The sequence below is a fragment of the Callorhinus ursinus genome, unplaced genomic scaffold (assembly GCF_003265705.2).
Source record: "Callorhinus ursinus isolate GAN/ISIS: 27379988/994484 unplaced genomic scaffold, GSC_fseal_2.0 scaffold2, whole genome shotgun sequence".
In the NCBI taxonomy this organism is placed as follows: Eukaryota; Metazoa; Chordata; class Mammalia; order Carnivora; family Otariidae; genus Callorhinus; species Callorhinus ursinus.
This window is the reverse complement of record NW_027397064.1, coordinates 35,745,815-35,764,200: the sequence shown is the minus strand read 5'-3', so window position 1 is coordinate 35,764,200 and position 18,386 is coordinate 35,745,815. Positions and strand designations below refer to the sequence as shown.

Below are 18,386 nucleotides of genomic sequence, written 5' to 3'. Positions count from 1 at the left end.
AGATGTATCTTATTACAAATTTCAATTGTGTAGATGTGACTAAAGAACTTTACCACTGGTAAACATTAAAAGTTCTTAATGCTTCAGAAACTCATAAATTCAGAAAATAGTTATATTAAGATCACTATCAAAGGTTGTAATAATATAACTTACAGTATTGAGTTGGCATAAACATCTATTCTTAGCTTTGCGACTTCACATGGAAATGGGAAATGTCATTAAATAGTAGTTTTGGTGGTATACTATTTGTATCAAAAGTTGAGAGATGGTTTATTTACTTAGGAGCACAAGTCAAACTGAAGCAAAATCTGAAGTACAACTGGAAAAATTATACATTTTCCCATAATAGTAAAAAGTAATTTTTCATGTTTATATGAGTACTCACTTTTAATAAAATGCTTTCACTTACATGATCTCATCTTCACCAAGATCAGGTAAAGAAATTTACAAAGATGTGGTATCATTACTTCCATTTTACAATGAGGAAGCTAAGAAATATAGTGATTAACTGCCAAAGGTATCACAGTTACTAAATAGAAGAGGAATATCTCAAATCTAGTTCTCCTGACTTTAATATTCATTCAGTCTTCACAAAAACACAATGAAAAAAGTTAATATTTACCTGAGAAACACCCCACTGCCACTGTCCTGGTAGACACTGTGCAGGGGCCTAAAATGAAAACCAAAAACAAAAAACCCACCCAGATTATAAACAAGGGCCAAAACTGAATATCTATATGCAAAAGAATGAAGCTGGATCCCTAAACCTCAAACTATATACAAAAATTAACTCAAATTGGTTCAAAGACCTAAATGTAAGAGCTAAAACTATAAAATTCTTAGAAGAAAATATGTGTAAATCTTTGTGGGTTTGAATTAGGCAATTACACTATGACATGAAAAGCACAAGAAACAAAAGAGATAAATTGGACTCCATCAAAATGAAAAACTTCTGTGCTACAAAGAATACCAGCAAGTAAGTGAAAATACAAAGGATGGGAGAAAACATTTATAAATTACATATCTGATAAGGAACTCGCATCTAGAATATATAAAGAAGTGTTATAACTCAATAATAAAAAGAAAAGTAACCCAAATTTAAAAAAATGGGTAAAGAATATGAATAGATATTTCTCCAAAGAAGATATGTAAAAGTGGCCAATAAGCATATGTAAAAATATTCAACATCATTGGCCTCAGCTTATGGAAATCAGTGTGATATCACTTTATATCCACTGTCTCCACTAGACAGGCTATAATTAAAAAGGTAGATGATAAGTGTTGACAAGGATGTGGAGAAATTAGAATCCTCATCAACTGGTGTGAGTGTATAATGGTGCAGCCTTTTTGGAAACCAAGATGACACTTCCTCAGAACTTTAAACATAGAGATACCATATGACTCAGTGATCCTACTCCCAGGTAATAAGGCTAAGATAAAGGAAAACATACATGATGTAATGTATGGTGATTAACATAACATAATAGAAAAAAAAGAAAAGTCATATCTGGAGATAAATCATTTAAAAAAAAACTTGTACAGGAGTGATCACAGTAGTATTTATAACAGACAAAAAATGGGAATATCCCAAATGTCTGTCATTTGATGAAAAGATAAACAAAATGTGTTATATCCATATAATGGAATATTATTCAGCTATAAAAAGAAATGAAGTACTGATACATGCCACCACATGGATAAACCGTGAAAACATTATGCTAAATAAAAGAATCCAGTCATAACCACATATGGTAGATTCCATTTATATGAAATGTTCAGAATAGGCAAACTTATAAAGACAGAAAATAGATTTCTGGTTGCCTAGGGCTGGGAGTAGGAGGAAAGAGGAGTGACTACTAGTGGGTAAGGTTTTTTTGGGAGGATGGTTGATTAAAATATTCTAAAATTGACTGTGGTATGGCTATAAAACTCTGAATTTAGTAAAAAACACGATTGCACATTTTAAAAAGCTGAATTGAATGCTATGTGAATTATATATTAAAAACCTGTTAAATAAAAGAGGGTCAAATTTTTTAAACTTATTGTAAATGACAGTATGTCAGACATTTATTTCTTAAACTAGTTGTATTACTTCTTAATATGTGTTTTATTTTTTATTTTCCATTTTTAATAGTCTTTTTTCATTATAAAGTAAAAAAAAAAAACAAAAAAGAGTAAGAAGATGCCATGGATCTGCCATCTAAACTGAATCACTGTTAATTTAATGCTATTTAAGTTGCTAATGGATAACATCACTATATTATAATGACCAAGATAATGTGAAGTCTATGTTCTGTAGTCTACATTCAGACAGGCAGGATAATAAATAATCTCCTAAAATATTTTAATAAAAAATCTGAAATAAAATGATTTATATAGTTTTTAGATAAATGAAATAACTACTTATGAAATGAGAAATATGGAGATAAATACTAATTAGACCATGCATTACCTGATTTGACTAATAAATGATAAAGCTACCAATCTTAGAATTGGTAAAAAGATGGGCGCCTGGGTGGCTCAGTCGGTTAAGCGACTGCCTTCGGCTCAGGTCATGATCCTGGAGTCCTGGGATTGAGTTCCGCATCGGGCTCCCTGCTCAGCGAGGGGCCTGCTTCTCCCTCTAACCCTCCCCCCTCTCATGTACTCTCTCTCTCTCTCATTCTCACTCTCTCAAAATAAATAAATCTTTAAAAAAAAAAGAACTGGTAAAAAGAAAGAACAATGGAAGATTCTTATCAAAGAGGCAGAATGATGAATATATACCTGAAAAGAAATATGTGAGGTGAAATGATTTTTTTATATTACAAAATATTATATTATAAATTGGTACCAAAGTCCTTCCTGAGTAATATCTAGGTAACATACTTCCAATTTTATAACTTGTGTCAAACAGAACATCAGAGTCAAACTATAAAATTAAACTATTAGAAATTTTAAGAATGTATTTGGTATGTCAAGTGAGCTATAGCTGTATGTAATCAATTAATGAAGGGAGGAGCTGGACTCAATGGGGTGCAAGCAGAAAGCACTTCTATTCTTTCTCGCCCCCTGACACTTTAAAAGCACTGTGTTGAGCTGTTCTTCCTTGCCACAGGATAAATATTAGGACAGATCACTTTTTTAAGTGTGGCAGATTCCAAATGCTGACTCTCTAGTTAGGTAGTTTACTGGATTCTTTGGTGATCTCCCTGCTGAGAACTTTTTTTTTTTTTTTAAGATTTTTACTTATTAATTTGAGAGAGAGAACAAGCGAGAGCACGAGCAGGGGGAGAAACAGAGGGAGAGGGAGAAGCAGACTCCCCACTGAGCTGGGAGCCTGACGCGGGGCTCAGTCCCAGGAACCTGGGATCATGATCTGAGCTGAAGGCAGACGCCCAACCTACTGAGCCACCCAGGCGCCTCTCCCCACTGAGAACTTCTAACTGCAATTCTAGTCCTTGATTCTAGACGTCTACTTCACACAGGTTCTTTCTTTATTGGGATCACCTTTAAGTTTTTGAAAAGGGTTTCTTCTGTGAGGTTCACATCTTGCTTTTGGGATGCATAAACTTTTGCTTGTTGTGAGTAGAAGTTCAACACATTCTTACTGTAGTTTTCTAGCCTCCAGAGACTAGTCCAGCTTCTTCTTTGGACTTTTTAATTAATTAATTTATTCCCCCTCACCACAACCCTCCACCTCTCTCTTTGGACTTTTTTAGGAGAGGTCAGGTCCAAGTACCATCTCACAAATTTCAGGGGACAAACATTAAGTTTTCTCAGTCATTCTCTGATGTCTTCTTTACTTGGTTGGGAAGAAGGGGACATGCCATAGCATTCTAACAACTCTCTTGCAATCTCATCCTCCCCTCATGTGTACTCAAGGTGGGCAATAAGCTAAGGGTCCGCCAACAGGTTTCACAATATTTGGCTTATCATATTAAAAGTTCTGGTACCTAATATTCTGTCTTTGGGGCTTCTGCTGGAATTTGGAGGCAGCTTAGGGAAAAGTGACATATTTTAAATATATGTCATTAAGTTATATTTTAAATATGTCATTAAGTTAATATATATATTTTAAATATATGTCATTAAGTTATTTTCATCTTTAGTAAGTGAAACACTTTAGATAGTTTTATATTTAGCATGGTAACAGGATTTACAAATTTATTTGTAAATAAATAATGTAATATAATAATATATAATATACATTAATATGTAATAATATAATAAATTTAAATAAATTTAAATCTTAAATTCTACTTAGAATTTAAACACCACCATCCCCCCCCAAAAACCCAGCCTAATATTAAAAAGAATTCCAGGAAACTTAACATTTAATCTGGGTCTATTTTAAAAGTTCAAAAGAAAAAAGAAACAGAAATAAATTCTCTTCCACAATTCCAGAGGTAGGAAAGAATGTGATTTTATTTGTGAGTGCAATAGAGGAGAGGTTGGCAAACGTTTTCTATAAAGGACCAGAGGGTAAATATTTTCAGCTTTGCAGACCATAATATCCTATTGCAACTACTGAACTCTGCCATTGTATACAAAAGCAGCCATAGACAGTATGTCAACAAATATTCTTTATTTATAAAACACCAAGATGGTCTGGCATTATGGCTCATTTATCCCCAGTCTCCCACAAGAATTAATGAAGAGTACTGGTTAACTAAAAGAGGCTGCCATAATATAAACCATAATATATTACTTATTTTAATATAGATTATGTTAAATATAATAGCAAGAAAGTGACATAATGTTAACAATAACATTAAAAAATCAGCCTGTGATCCAATATGTTATCTGTATCTTTCTTTGGGAATTATTTCTAAAAACTTCTTAGATTAAATGTTAGCCAGGAGAGCAAAACCCAACCTCATTACATTTGGTTAAATGAAGCAAACATTCCATCTTCTTGTATGATATTGTTTAGTTCCCCATAAGAAAAGAAAAAAAAGAAAACCAGCACTGCTATCAAGGCTTAACTATCTCTTTTAAATTATTAGAGTATTTGCATGAGAAAGAATACAATGAAATTTACACAAAAAGGACTGACAGTTTTTAAAGAGAATTTTCACTGTAACTCCATGTTTACCTGGTAGTGATATGCAGGTTGCTGATAAACTGGCTGAGCTACCATCACAGGGGAACTAGATATAGAACGTGACTACAAGAGGGAAAAAAATTGAAAAATTATTTTAGGCCTAGGCAAAATTCTTTAAAATAGTTTGTTATAAAATTTATCCCAAATTGTTACCTAAACCCAGTCAACTTACGGTCTATAATTGGAAATGTCATTTTTCTACCTCTTATTGATATTATTACTAATTCCACTTAAGTCTACTAAAATCACCACAGTATTCCCACTTTTCTTTGCTTTCATTTTCATGGTAATGCTAAAACAACCACCAGAAAAGTTGCTTTTAGTCCAAAGAGTATGAAAATATAGTTCTAAGAGAATATTTAAAAGAAAATGGCAGCTGGACTTAAGGTGACACTGCCTATTTCCATCATGAGACCAGCAGTAGATAATATTTACACAACATAGAACTGAATGATCATATCTGATTTGCCACTGATTTCCCACTCCTTTGTTATACATTTAATTAAATCAAATATATTACTTATTGAAGCATTTATCAAATCCTATTTTATTAATTTGATATTTAAATGAAAGTAAATTTTAAGTGATTTCTCTATTTTGAAGAAAGTACGCATAACACTTCATTATTCAAAGTACTAGAGTAAACCCCAAAATAGATTATTTAAAACCAGACCATTAATAAAGCAGGCAAATTGTATTATAAGATAGGTAAAATAAGCTTTAATGATAGCAATTAAAATTCAATTTGTAACATGGGATCTACTTTACACCGTTTTGTTTTAATGTTCACTCCCTCCCCTCTGCAAAATGAAGAAAAGTATCATAGTTTTGCACAATTTTCAGACTATGTTAATAAAATTATACCACAGATTAACATTAGAAAAGAATAATGTAATTTACTATATTATTTATTTTCTATTAATAGATTAAAGGAGGAAAAAAAATCTCAGCAGATATAGAAAAAGATTTGTTAAAATTCAATACCCTTTCATGATAAATTCAATACTCTTTCATTCTTAGCAAACAGAATATGAAATAATTTCCTTAACTGATTTGGAGCAATAATTCTCAGTCAGGTGTGACTTTGCCCCCCTAGGGAACATTTGGCAATACTTTTGCTTTTTATAGGTGTGGGAAGACTAGGACACTGCTAAACATCCTACCATATACAGGACTGGCCTCCAACAACACAGAATCATCTGGCCCAAAATGTCAATGTGCTGAGGCTGAGAAACCTCGGTTATGGCTGAGATTATCTTCCAAAACCTACAGTGTATAAATAAATATATACACGGTATATATAAAGTTTATATAAGTATATATAAAACTTAATCATGAATCACTGAACTTGTTTCCTTTTTCAAGAACAAGGTCATGTTATCGTATAAATACTATAGCAGAGACAATGATGGTGCAGTAATTCAATGGAGAAAAAATGAGAAAAGAGCAGAAAGAAACAGAAGTATACTGAATCATAAATGACTGTCTATATGAAAGTTTTGTAGGGTTACTGATCAAATGTCAACGTTTAAAAAAGCATTATTACATACAAGTCACAACCTACTGGGAAGTATGATTGCTTTTATTAAGCAACAAAAACCACAGAGTACCTAAGAATAAATCTAACAGAAGATGTGCTCAACTATTTTATGGAGAAAGAAAATTTTATTGACAGATGGAAATAACAGACCTAAATAAATGTTTGTGGATGGTAAAATTCAGTATTATGCCCAAATTAATCTACACATTTAATGCAATTCTAATAAAAATCCAACAAAGGCTTTTCACAGAATTGAACAAGCTGGATTATAAAATTTATATTTATAAAAGTAAAGACTTAAGGATAGATGAGAGACTCCTGAAGAAAAAAGTGACAGGACTGCCCTATCAGATTTTAGCACTCGTTCTAAAGCAGTAGGAATTAAAACAGAATTGGGCAGGGCAAACACACCAATGGAACAGAATAGAGAGCCCAGAAGAACCCCCCCCAAATGTGGCATTTCATAGAAGATTCATTTCAAAATAATGAAAGAGGATGGATTAGTCAATACATGAACTCCAGATTTAAGATCTAGATGTGAAAAACAGCAATACCATAATATTTTAAAAATAAAATATAGAATACCTATATTGTAATAAGGAAGTGTTTTTTTAATTTAAATTTTTTTATTCTTTTTTCGGAAGTGTTTTGTTTTAAAAATAAGAGACCAAAAGATGAAACCATTTCCATAAAGGAAAACATTAATACATTTGTTAACATTAAAAGAAAGAATTAGTATATGACCGAAAAAACCTGTAAAGTTAATGGACAAACCACACACCAGAAGAACTCACAAAATTCATATAATGAACTCAAGAAAAAGACAAATAACCCCAATAGAAAAAGATAAAGGATAAAGGACATGAAGAGGCACCTCACAGAAGAAAAGTGGAATGGCCAATAAATACGTGAAATATGTTCAATCTTACCAATGACTAGGAAGATAAAAAAACAAAATACTATTTCATAATAATATTGGCAAAAATTTAAAATTAAAGGGTGGGTAGATTATGGAGAAACTGGAGCTCTCATAAACTGTTAGCTAAAGTGTAAACTGGTATATTTTGGAGAGCCATTTGGCAACATTTAGTCAAAAATGTGTATATTCTATAATGTGAAATTTTACCTCTATGCATATATTGCAGCCTAGACCAAGGCAGGGGAATACAAAATTTTTCCAGTGGTACATGGGCATGAATGGGTTTAGAAGTATTCATAATATATTTATGAAAATTAGGAGTATTCATAAATTTCATATGTACTCCTTCCTGATTTGATCTGCCTGTGAATGTGTCTGTGTACCATGTGTCTGTCTTCTTTTCATAAATCCCTTTCACAATTACCATTCACAATTACCATTCTCCTTCATGATGAAAAGCACACTTCTCACTCATTCTGGATCTGTTATAATGCTTTGTTTGGGAATATAAATACCAACAGGGCATCATAGAAATAGATAATTCAAGAAGGCAATGCCCTTGAGAAATGAGAGAAGCAAAGCAAAAAGAGCTTGTATAGGAAATATTAAAGGGGAGATGGTTCCTTATTTCACCCAGGGAACAAAGTAAGTTACATCATGGTTATAGGAATACATATTAATGCATTTATTTGAACTTAAAAATAATTAAAATAATTAAAAGTTAAGAATTTTCTAATAGAAATGAAGTTTTATTTGATTAGTTTTATTTGGCTGACTAGTTTTGTTAACAGAGTTCTAGACATTTTCTATCTTTTTTTGGGGGGGCGTAACTGACATAACATTATATTAGTTTTAGGTATACAGCATACATAATATATTCCTAAATTATTTAAAATTATAAATTTCAGATATCAACTTAAAAATGAGTATTCATAATTTTTCAGATAATGTTTAGAGGATATATAAGCGAAAAACTTTGAAGACTACTTTCCTAGACAAACTCTCACATAATACATACAAGATCTGGATGTTCACTGTAGTCTTGATTACAGAAAAAACTTAAAATGTCCATCAATAGGGGAATATACACTCATACAATGGAATATTATAAAATATTAAAATAAGTGAATTAGATATACTAGTATCAACATGGTTTAATCTCAAAAACATAATGTTGAATGGAAAAACTGATTATTTACATAGTGTTTAAAAATCACCCAAAGCAATACTACCTATTGTTTAAGGATACCTACATTTGTAGTAAAAACATAAAATGATAGGAAAGATATTCTGGTTACATATTCTGGATATGTCTGAGGAGAAAAAGGTGGTAAGAAAATGGGGGCAAGGAGGCTTTGCCTGAATTTCTCATATTTCATTTCCCCTTATTAAAAGAACTTAAATAAATATGGCAAAATGTTAACATTTATTAAATTTAAGTGGTAGCTACATGGCTATTAATTATTATTTGTACTTGTCTATGGTTGAAATATTTCAGAAATAAATGTTTTAAAAAATTGATAGAATAGATGGAAACCCTTTTAAGATGAAAATTACTTACAGGCCAAGGTGGTGGGACAGAAGTTACTTCTGGAGTATGAAAATAAGCCACACCATTATGATAAGTGTAAGGATATCCAGTTGAAGTTGTTAGATACATTGTTCCAGCTGCTGGCATTACACTGGAACCTAAAGCAAAGATTAAATAATAATAATAATTAAAATGTTCAGTTTAACTTTTAAAAAGGTAATTTCTGGACACTTGAAAATGTTTATTTTAACACACCTATATAGTTACAGTAAAAACTGAATGTTGCAAATTTTAAAAAATCCCATACGTTAAAGTATTTTCAAAGTATGTATTTTCAAACTCACTCTCTTAGAGCTTTTATTAGCTTAAAGTGAATATAAGAAAAAGAAATGAGTTCAATAAAGAATACTAAAAATTGGGGCGCCTGAGTGGCTCAGTCAGTTAAGCGGCTGCCTTCGGCTTGGGTCATGATCTCAGGGTCCTGGGATCGAGTCCCACATTGGGCTCCCTGCTCAGTGGGGAGTCTGCTTTTCCCTCTGCCTCTGCCCCTCCCTCCCTGCTCCTGCTCTCTCTCCCTCTCTCTGTCAAATAAATAAATAAAATCTTAAAAAAAAAAAGAACTTTATTTGTAAAAGGCCAAAGATGATGAAGGCGGTGAAGTTGGAAAAGATTCCATACTATCCTGAAGAATTTTGGTTCCATCCTAAAATTCTTTGGATCTACTATCACAAGCATTCATTGAGGCTATGACTCTTATTCTCCAGCCTCCCTTTGCTACAACTGCTGCTTATTGCAAACATGACCACAAATCTTCATGTATAGTTCTAGGTCCCCATCTCTTTTCTCAGATCAAGTTATATAAAACCCCTCCCTCCCCCAAAATAAAAAAATATTTTTTTGCCAAGATAACACTTGAAAAATTTATATAAAAGCCAAGTCAGATTAAGTACTAACCAGCAAGTTTATGTAAATTAGTGGAACTGGCAATCCTCCTTCCACTATACCAGTAATTCTCAAATTTTAACATACATTAGAATCACCTAGATAGTTTATTAGGATACAAATTCCAGGGCCACATTTGCAGAGATTTAGATTCAGTAAGTCTGGGATAGAGCCTGAGGATCTGCATTTTGACAGATTCCAACTGAACTGTTAACTGGCAGCAAACCACATTGTGAGTAGCACTGGCCTACCACTTTAAGCAGCCCTACTGCTTCTGAGCTTTTATATTTTCACTATATTTCATCTAGTATTGTTACTGCTTATGTTAGTGATTCTTAATCCCATCCTTTGGAGAATCTGATGAACAGCATGGACCCTTTTCTCAGAGATATATACATTCAAACAAAATTTTGCACACAATTCAGGAGTTTCATGGATTTCCCTTCAAAGATACTCAAGAAGCCACAGGTTTATCTGTTAAGTAAATAAATAAATTTTGAGTCAGTACTATTACAAGGCATTGAACTTGGCTGGTGATACAGCCAAAAAGAAAAAAGAAAAAAAATTAGACATGCCATGTGGAAGTTAGGTTCTGGTGGGGAAAACAGTTATTAGCTTATTACACAATTTAATTAATTAAATACGATTTTGATAAATACATTAAGAGGTAGTATAGGGTATTACACTGGTAGTATGAACTTTCCAATTGTATTTAATCTGTGAAGAAATGATGTTTGGGCTGAGCTTTAAAGAATGATTGGGAGGTACCTGGGTGGCTGAGTCAGTTAAGCATCTGACTCTTGATCTCAGCTCAGGTCTTTGTCTCAGGGTCGTGAATTCAACCCCGCATTGGGCTCTATGCCCAATCTAAAAAAAAAAAAAAAATGATTGGGATGGGAATGGGATGGCAAAGAGCATTCTAGGTAAAGAAAATAATGTATATCAGGAGTATGGTATGTTCTGGAACTGAGAGGAGGCTAGATGGCTAAAGTATAGGAAGAAAAGGAAAGAACAACTCAAAATAAGCAGAGAATAATATAAAATGTACACTTCTGAAAGATCACTCTGGCTGCCTTGTACATGATGTTGGAAGGTACCAAAACTGGATTCAGAAAGACCTGCTAGGAGGCTCTTCCAGTAATCAAGGCAAGCAACGTGGGTAGCTAGGACTAGAATGTTGGTAATGGAAGATGGAAAAAGAGATAGATTTGAGAAAAAATTGAGATTAAAAATCCCCCGTATTTTGTAAATCTACTTTTATACTTAATATTTATTTGAAGAAAAGTATAAAGAGCTTTGGAGTCAACCTGTCCTGGATTTGAAGGCTAATGCTACCATTTGGTTAAGTTATTAACCCTATACTTCTCAAATTTACTGTCTGTCTGAAAGCATTCAGCATGGTGATTTATGTTTTTTTTTAATGCAACTTATAGGTCATAATATGAACATTACTACTTATACCTACTGCTAGTAGTATAGAACTGTTACTACATGTTACAGCTTAACTCTTGGAACTAACAAGAAGTATTAACCTACTAAGGACACTTCAGTTATCTTCTAAATTAACAAATAACTAAGTCAAAATTAAACTTGGTAACTGTTAATTTCTTTTTTCTTTTTTTAAAAGATTTTATTTATTTATTTGACAGAGAGAGAGAGCATGTGCACAAGCAGGGGGAGTGGAAGAGAGAGAAGCAAGCTCTCCGCTGAGCAGGGAGCCCGATGTGGGACTCGATCCCAGGACCCTGAGATCATGACCTGAGCCAAAGGCAGTCGCTTAACCAACTGAGCCACCCAGGCACCCCTAAAACTGTTAATTTCTAGGTCAAAAATAGAACAGTCCAAATGAGCACAACTATTAATTTGTTAACGGATACACAATAACCACCTAATGTTTTAAACATTCCAGTAGATACTAGGGCACAGTTAAGCAAGAATGAGAAAATTTAGTTACTAATTTTATGTATCTTTTTCTAGCCAAAGACTATTATAGAATTTAATAAATATTTAGGTAAAAATCTAACTGTAAAGACGCCTAATATAATAAATAGGAAGAGTGAGAAAAAAAGAAGAATAGAGTTGGCAGCATTACAGAAATTTGAGGAAGGCACAACTTTGCCAATTCTTAAAGCTTTAGGAATTGTTCCCTCATAATTATGACATATCTAGTTGGGCTACAGTACCTACCATGCAACTAGGGTTTCTGATACTGGTTCTATATTTTTACTTTCAGTATCTTCAATTTCTAATTTTAAATTACTTTTCTAATTAGAAAAACTTCTAATGAGTAGTACCAAAATACTTCTAATTACCTTTGCAATTTTAAATTATATTTTTATGTAGAAGAGTTTTCCTTTAAAGATGTAACTATATGCAATATATGTAAGCACCATTATTTGTGTAAAAGTTTCCCTGCCCCCCCAAATCTAACATATATTAATTTGTGGTAAGAAATATTCATTTGATCATCAACTTTGCTAAAATAACCTTATTAACTGAAAGAAGCCTGATATTTTAATTAAGTTCTCGAAAAAGTCTAATATTTCAAAAAAGAACCATGCAAAAACACTGAAAAATACATTAGTTCTCAATACATACGAGGGATTCCTACTTGTTGTTTTCTTATTGCTGGACCAATGTTCAGTTTCTTATCCTTATAATTAAGTTTTTCAGCCTAAAATAAGAAAAAATATTTTATTATCTTGGTACTAGTGTTTTATAAAACCAATAATGAAAAATTAGTAAGAAACAATTTTTAAAATTCACATTACATTTTTTGAAAGTAGCAAGGAATACTGGAAAGGGCATAGTCTTTGGATATTAAAAGATCTGGATTTGAATCTTGGTTCCAATTCTCTGACCCTAGTTCTTTAATTGGAATACAGTCAATCCTCTATTCATAGATCCCATATTTGGGATTCACCTATTTACTAAAATTATTTGTAACCCCAAAATCAATACTGTGGCAATTTAGCCACAGTAGGTTACTAGTGGACATGAGCAGAGAGGTGAAAATTTTGAATTGCCTGACATACACAGTCCCAGGCTGAGGTCAAACAAGGTAACACTCTGTCTTCTTGTCTCAGCTCTTAAACAAGAGTCTATTTCATGTTGTTAGTGCCATGTTTTTTGCATTTTTGTGTTTTATGTTGGTGATTTTGCTTTTTTTTTTTAAAATTTTGCTATTTAAAATGGCCCTCAAGTGTAGTGTTGAAGTGCTGGCTAATAATGTTCCTAAGCACAAGAAGACTGTCATTTGCCTTATGGAGAAAATGTTTTAGATGGGCTTAATTCATACACGAGTTATAGTGCTGTTGGCCAGGAGTTCAATGTTAATGAATCAATAATATATATTTAACATGATGTCTTTAAACAGAAACACACATAAAACAAAGTTATGTATTGATTGGTTGATGAAAATAATGTAAACAAAAACTTGTGGGAACCTTGTATTTCTTCTAGGAGCAACAGTCCCAATATTTGCTAATTGAGTGTTCATGGCGACTTTATAGAACATTACTATGAATAATGAAGATCAGTTGCATGTGATTTAATAATGTACAATTCAAACTATTTTTTCCTAAAAAATTTAATGTAACATTTGTCAAATTTAAAGTTATTACAGTGAACTGCAGGCTATAGACTTTTTCTATGAATGTTCTTAGCATATATAAAGTTTTTCAGAAAGGATGGAAATAATCTCAGATAATTTCACTCTAGGAATCCATATTTGTAGTGTGTTTAGGAATTAATTCAAAGTGCTATTAACACTTCAGAAAACATACATACCCAAGTTCTTAGTAAGCAAATAAAGAAAAAATTATTACAACTTCGCATACTCATGCAATAATCTGGAATTTGTTTTTCTGTAGATAAAATTTCTGTTTAATCTTTTTTTTAAAGACTTAATTTTTAAGTAATCTCTATACGCAACGTGGGGCTCAAACCTACAACCCCAAGATCAAGAGTTGCACACTCCACCAACTGAGCCAGCCAGGAGCCCCTGTTTAATCTTTTTTTAATTCAATTTTTTTGGAGACCAACGTCAATCTTGAGATGCAAATAAATTAAAAATTTTTTTCTAATAGTCAATCATTGTACTGGAATGATAATAAAAAAGATATCCTAAAGGATTAGTTTCAAAGAAGTTCCAAAAAATGAAGTTAAATACATCAAAAGATCTTACCTCTTGTAAAATTTTTTGTGCATCTTCTTGTGTTTCAAAAGTGACAAAACCATACCTAAATAAATACATTAATTATTTTCTTAGAACATTACATTAGAGTTATATTAAAATTCAATTTCTTTTTAAGAATGGGCCACTATAGGAAGGAGCAGTTTTCTATGGAGCACCATCATGCAAAATTTAAGAGAATCATTCAGAACATAACACGGTCACCTCCTCCTAGAGTTGGGACACTAAAAGAAAAAAAAAAAAAACCAACCCAGGATCTTAAAACAGTTCCACATCTGAGCTGTATACAAGGCAGGAAAGCATGAAGGATTCATGTCCTAGCTTACAAATTAGGATACAATAAATTTTAGTACAGAATAGAAGTTTAGCTTAAATAGGAATCAGAGTAGGAAAAAAAAACTTAAAAAAAATAAAAATTTCAACACAATAAAATTTTTTATATTGGCAAATGAGTATATAGATATATTATTTATTATTAGCACATATAAACTGATAAAGCAATTATTAGTATTTCCCAAACATAAATCAATTAAAAGTATGTACATCCCAGATTTTATATCTGCTTTTCATATATTATTGTTACCTTCAGAGTACAATTCATATAATGTTCAAGATACAATTATATTATGTATGCAATATCCAAAAAGCCAAAATATATAAAAAGATATGAAAGAAATAAAAAATATATCCCCCCCAGCATAATTTCTACTTAGATAACTTAAGGAAACTAGAGTAGTGTTAAATATCTTGACTATTATTTTGATTCATAATTACTCTATTGTATAAAAAAGTTTTTTTTTAACAAAGGAATTTCTTTTTTTATTTGCCCAAACATTAAGCAAGGGCTAAGGAAATATTTTTATGCTAAATTTTTTGGTAGAACACATACACCACCCAGTGGAAAAGGCATAAAATACAGTTTACATTTCTATGTGTTTTTCAACGGTAAAAAAAATGGATATTACCAAAATATTGTAAATTCTATTAATCAAATACAAGAGGTACAATCTCACTTCATCCTAACACTGGTTGTCAGTCTGAGGAAGTATCTCAATTGTTTAAAAAAAACCTCTCTGCAGAATCCCATCTCTTCCAAAGTGCTTATCTGACATACTTAAATGTGGTTTCCCACACTAGTATAATTTTCTATCCACCTCACTGGTCCTTCCTTTCTCTTATGTCTATAAATATATATGTCTGACCTCTCTTTCAAGAAAGCAAACAATCCTTCGTTGATCTCCACTGTCTTACCCATTTTCTTTAACTTTACTGTCAAACTTCTTAAGTGAGTACACTATGTAAACTACCTCTTTCTTCTGTGAAATTTGGCTTTTGCATATACCAATCCACAGAAACAGCTCTAAGGTCATTAGTGATTTTTAGACAAATCCTGCTGATTTTTTCTCAGTTTTCATTCTCTTTGATTTGGCAATTAAAAACCATTCTCATTAAAGTTGTATTTGTCAGGTTAGTTCCTTAACTAGGTCTCTGAGGCAAAACCTACAGACATTCCTTTTGCCAGCTTTTTTCAAATAAAGCTCTCTCTAGTCTAAAGCAAGCACACAATTCCAAAAATATCTGATTCCTTTAGCTTTTGGTTCCTTAGCTACTGTACATTACTCAACATTAAAGGCTTGCTACCTAACATTGAATGGTCCCTCAGCCCATGCAAGAATAACTAACTTTCCAACAAATTAAGGAGTGTTATAGTGTTCCCCCTCCCTCCAAAATACACATACATACACACCCACACCCACACACGAAATGGGAGATTAAAGTAGGAGGAAAAGAAGAGGGTATGAAATTCTCTTTTAAAAAAATGGAATCAAAGTAAGTAAGCATATAAAACCTAGTAATCCAATAAAAACACAATTGTTAATTCTATGTACTTTCTATAGTGATACTTACCCTTTGGACACTCCAGCTCTGTCATTTACAATCTTCACTTCTTTTACAGACCCATACTGGGAAAAAAACTTTCTTAAATCATTTTCATTTGTCTAATGGCATAAAAGAAAAACACAAAAAAATTTTTAATTGCTAAAAAATGAAACAAGTCTTATGTTTGTTTTGGAGACAAAAAGGATTATAAGCAAAGAGTAATATGAATATAAGAATGCCTCTTAACATAAAAACAGTATATAAACCACTAAATTATTAAAATCAATGTAAATACATTGCTTTATGCAGTAACTATGTTATTAAACTATTATAATCAATAAAAATTTTTAAGCTGAATTACTTTAAAACTACAAAGAAAGTCCACTAATATTTAAAGAAATTATTTTTGGCCAGTTTTTTAAAAAATAATTTGAATTAGGCATGGCTGTAACTATAGTAAGGGCATATTACTATTGGTTCTTATGGCTCAGAGAGGCTCACAATCATGGCAGTGGAACTAGGATGTTGGCAATATATACCAGTCCCTCTATTTTAATCTGCAGTCTCCAGGAAGAGTAAGGTCTTAGGAAAGGAATATATTTCCTAAAGTACTTGAACTCAGTTTGTGATACCAATGAAGTGGCTACAAGATTTAAAGTTTTTAGACAGTTTATCCCTACTCAATATACATTTTGACTAAATAATGACATTATGATATTCAAAATAAAAATGAGTCATTAGACTATTATGTACAAGATATCTACAAAGATGGTTTTAATTGAAATAGTCTCTTAATAGACTCATATCACCTTTTCCTAGAGTATTCACACTAAATTCATTGCAATTTCATTTTCTGGCTCAGGTATAACTATGCCATGGGGAACTTTAAATATCCCTAGAAAAAAATTTTCTTTATATACCCGAAAAAGACATGCCTAATAGTGGGGCTATGCCTCTTGAGTTCCCCCGCTACCTCACTACTTACAAACATTATAAGCTATTAGTTGGTAACCTAAAGCTACTAAACTGGATGATGACATTTAATACTGAATTAATATAAGAATAACTAAATAGCTCTTATTTCAATAAACTGAAAAAGGAAGCAATGCCAGAATAAGAATTTTTATTAGAGATTTGAAAACAAATTAATTCAAACTATTCTCTGATAGAAGAATCACTAGTTCAATTTTGCAGCTCTACTTCTTTGTTGAAAACTGAGAGTTAAGATGATTAAGTATGAAGAGGGATGGGCTATAAGCTTCTAAAAAGAAAAGTTTTACAAAATTTGACACAGCTTGCTACTACAGTAAACTATTTCCTTATCATTTGTCTGGTTTTGGAAAAGGGATAAGTATCAGGGAGGGAACCCGAGCAATTACCTGAAAGCTATAACTGCATTGTTACAATGGCCTCCAAAGCTCATAATGTAGTTGACAGAATTCAGTAACCTAGAATAACCTAGCCATACAAATGTTTCCATTTATTGAAGATTTATTTAAAAATTATACTGTTTGTAATATAAATTAATTCTGAACATGAATACTCAACTTGAATATTTATGGTCAGCCATTAATATTTTCCATAGAAACAGAAAATCTTTCTAAAAAAATAAACATTTTATTAGAAATAATTTTTATTTTTAGTGACCCAATCACATACTTGCTTAAGAATCATTATTCTGACAAATACAGTAAGTGTAACATTTCTCTTGAGCAGAAAAAAAGTAATTTCATCCAAATTGTGAAAGACTGATTACAGGGATATAGTGAGTAATAAATTTCATACCCTAATGGCACAAGGATTTTTTTTTTAATTAAGAAAAACAACTATCCCTGTCATTTCCAGTATATAAAATGGAAGCTTGGAAATCCTTCTACATATCCATTTGGAAGTAGGATATTCTACTCAAAATAGCCATGCAGGCCTTTCCTAGAGGTGTTTACTACTACCTCCCAAATGGTGCTGCAAAACATCTAACAACAACAACAACAACAACAACACAGACTAAGCCTCTCTGAAACAGTGAAATGGCTGATTACATAATTAACCGATTTTTTTAAAAGATTTTTATTTATTTATTGAGAGAGAGAGAGAATGGTAGAAAGAGAGCATGAGAGGGAAGAAGGTCAGAGGGAGAAGCAGACTCCCTGCTGAGCAGGGAGCCTGATGCGGGACTCGATCCTGGGACTCCAGGATCATGACCTGAGCCAAAGGCAGTCGCTTAACCGACTGAGCCACCCAGGCGCCCCTCATAATTAAAATATATTAATGTGAAGATGCTTTATTCTGATA

The 18,386-nt window shown here is 32.1% G+C and overlaps 2 protein-coding genes across 5 annotated transcripts in view; one reads left to right on the top strand and one right to left on the bottom strand.

Annotated features, from left to right (window-relative positions):
* MARS2 (methionyl-tRNA synthetase 2, mitochondrial) overlaps positions 1 to 18,386 on the top strand; it is a 69,641-nt gene that overhangs the window by 42,616 nt on the left and 8,639 nt on the right. The window lies entirely within an intron of this gene.
* Positions 1 to 18,386, bottom strand: part of BOLL (boule homolog, RNA binding protein) — a 57,094-nt gene that overhangs the window by 34,237 nt on the left and 4,471 nt on the right. For 3 of the 4 annotated variants that reach the window (XM_073880655.1, XM_073880653.1, XM_073880656.1), the window contains exons 3-8: positions 16,122 to 16,213; positions 14,205 to 14,259; positions 12,617 to 12,692; positions 9,107 to 9,234; positions 5,078 to 5,149; positions 623 to 670 (exon numbers count right to left, since the gene is read on the bottom strand). In XM_073880655.1, the coding sequence (XP_073736756.1) occupies positions 623 to 670; positions 5,078 to 5,149; positions 9,107 to 9,234; positions 12,617 to 12,692; positions 14,205 to 14,259; positions 16,122 to 16,213 (471 nt within the window). The remainder of the gene's footprint in view (positions 1 to 622; positions 671 to 5,077; positions 5,150 to 9,106; positions 9,235 to 12,616; positions 12,693 to 14,204; positions 14,260 to 16,121; positions 16,214 to 18,386) is intronic. The other variant, XM_073880659.1, reaches the window with a different exon arrangement.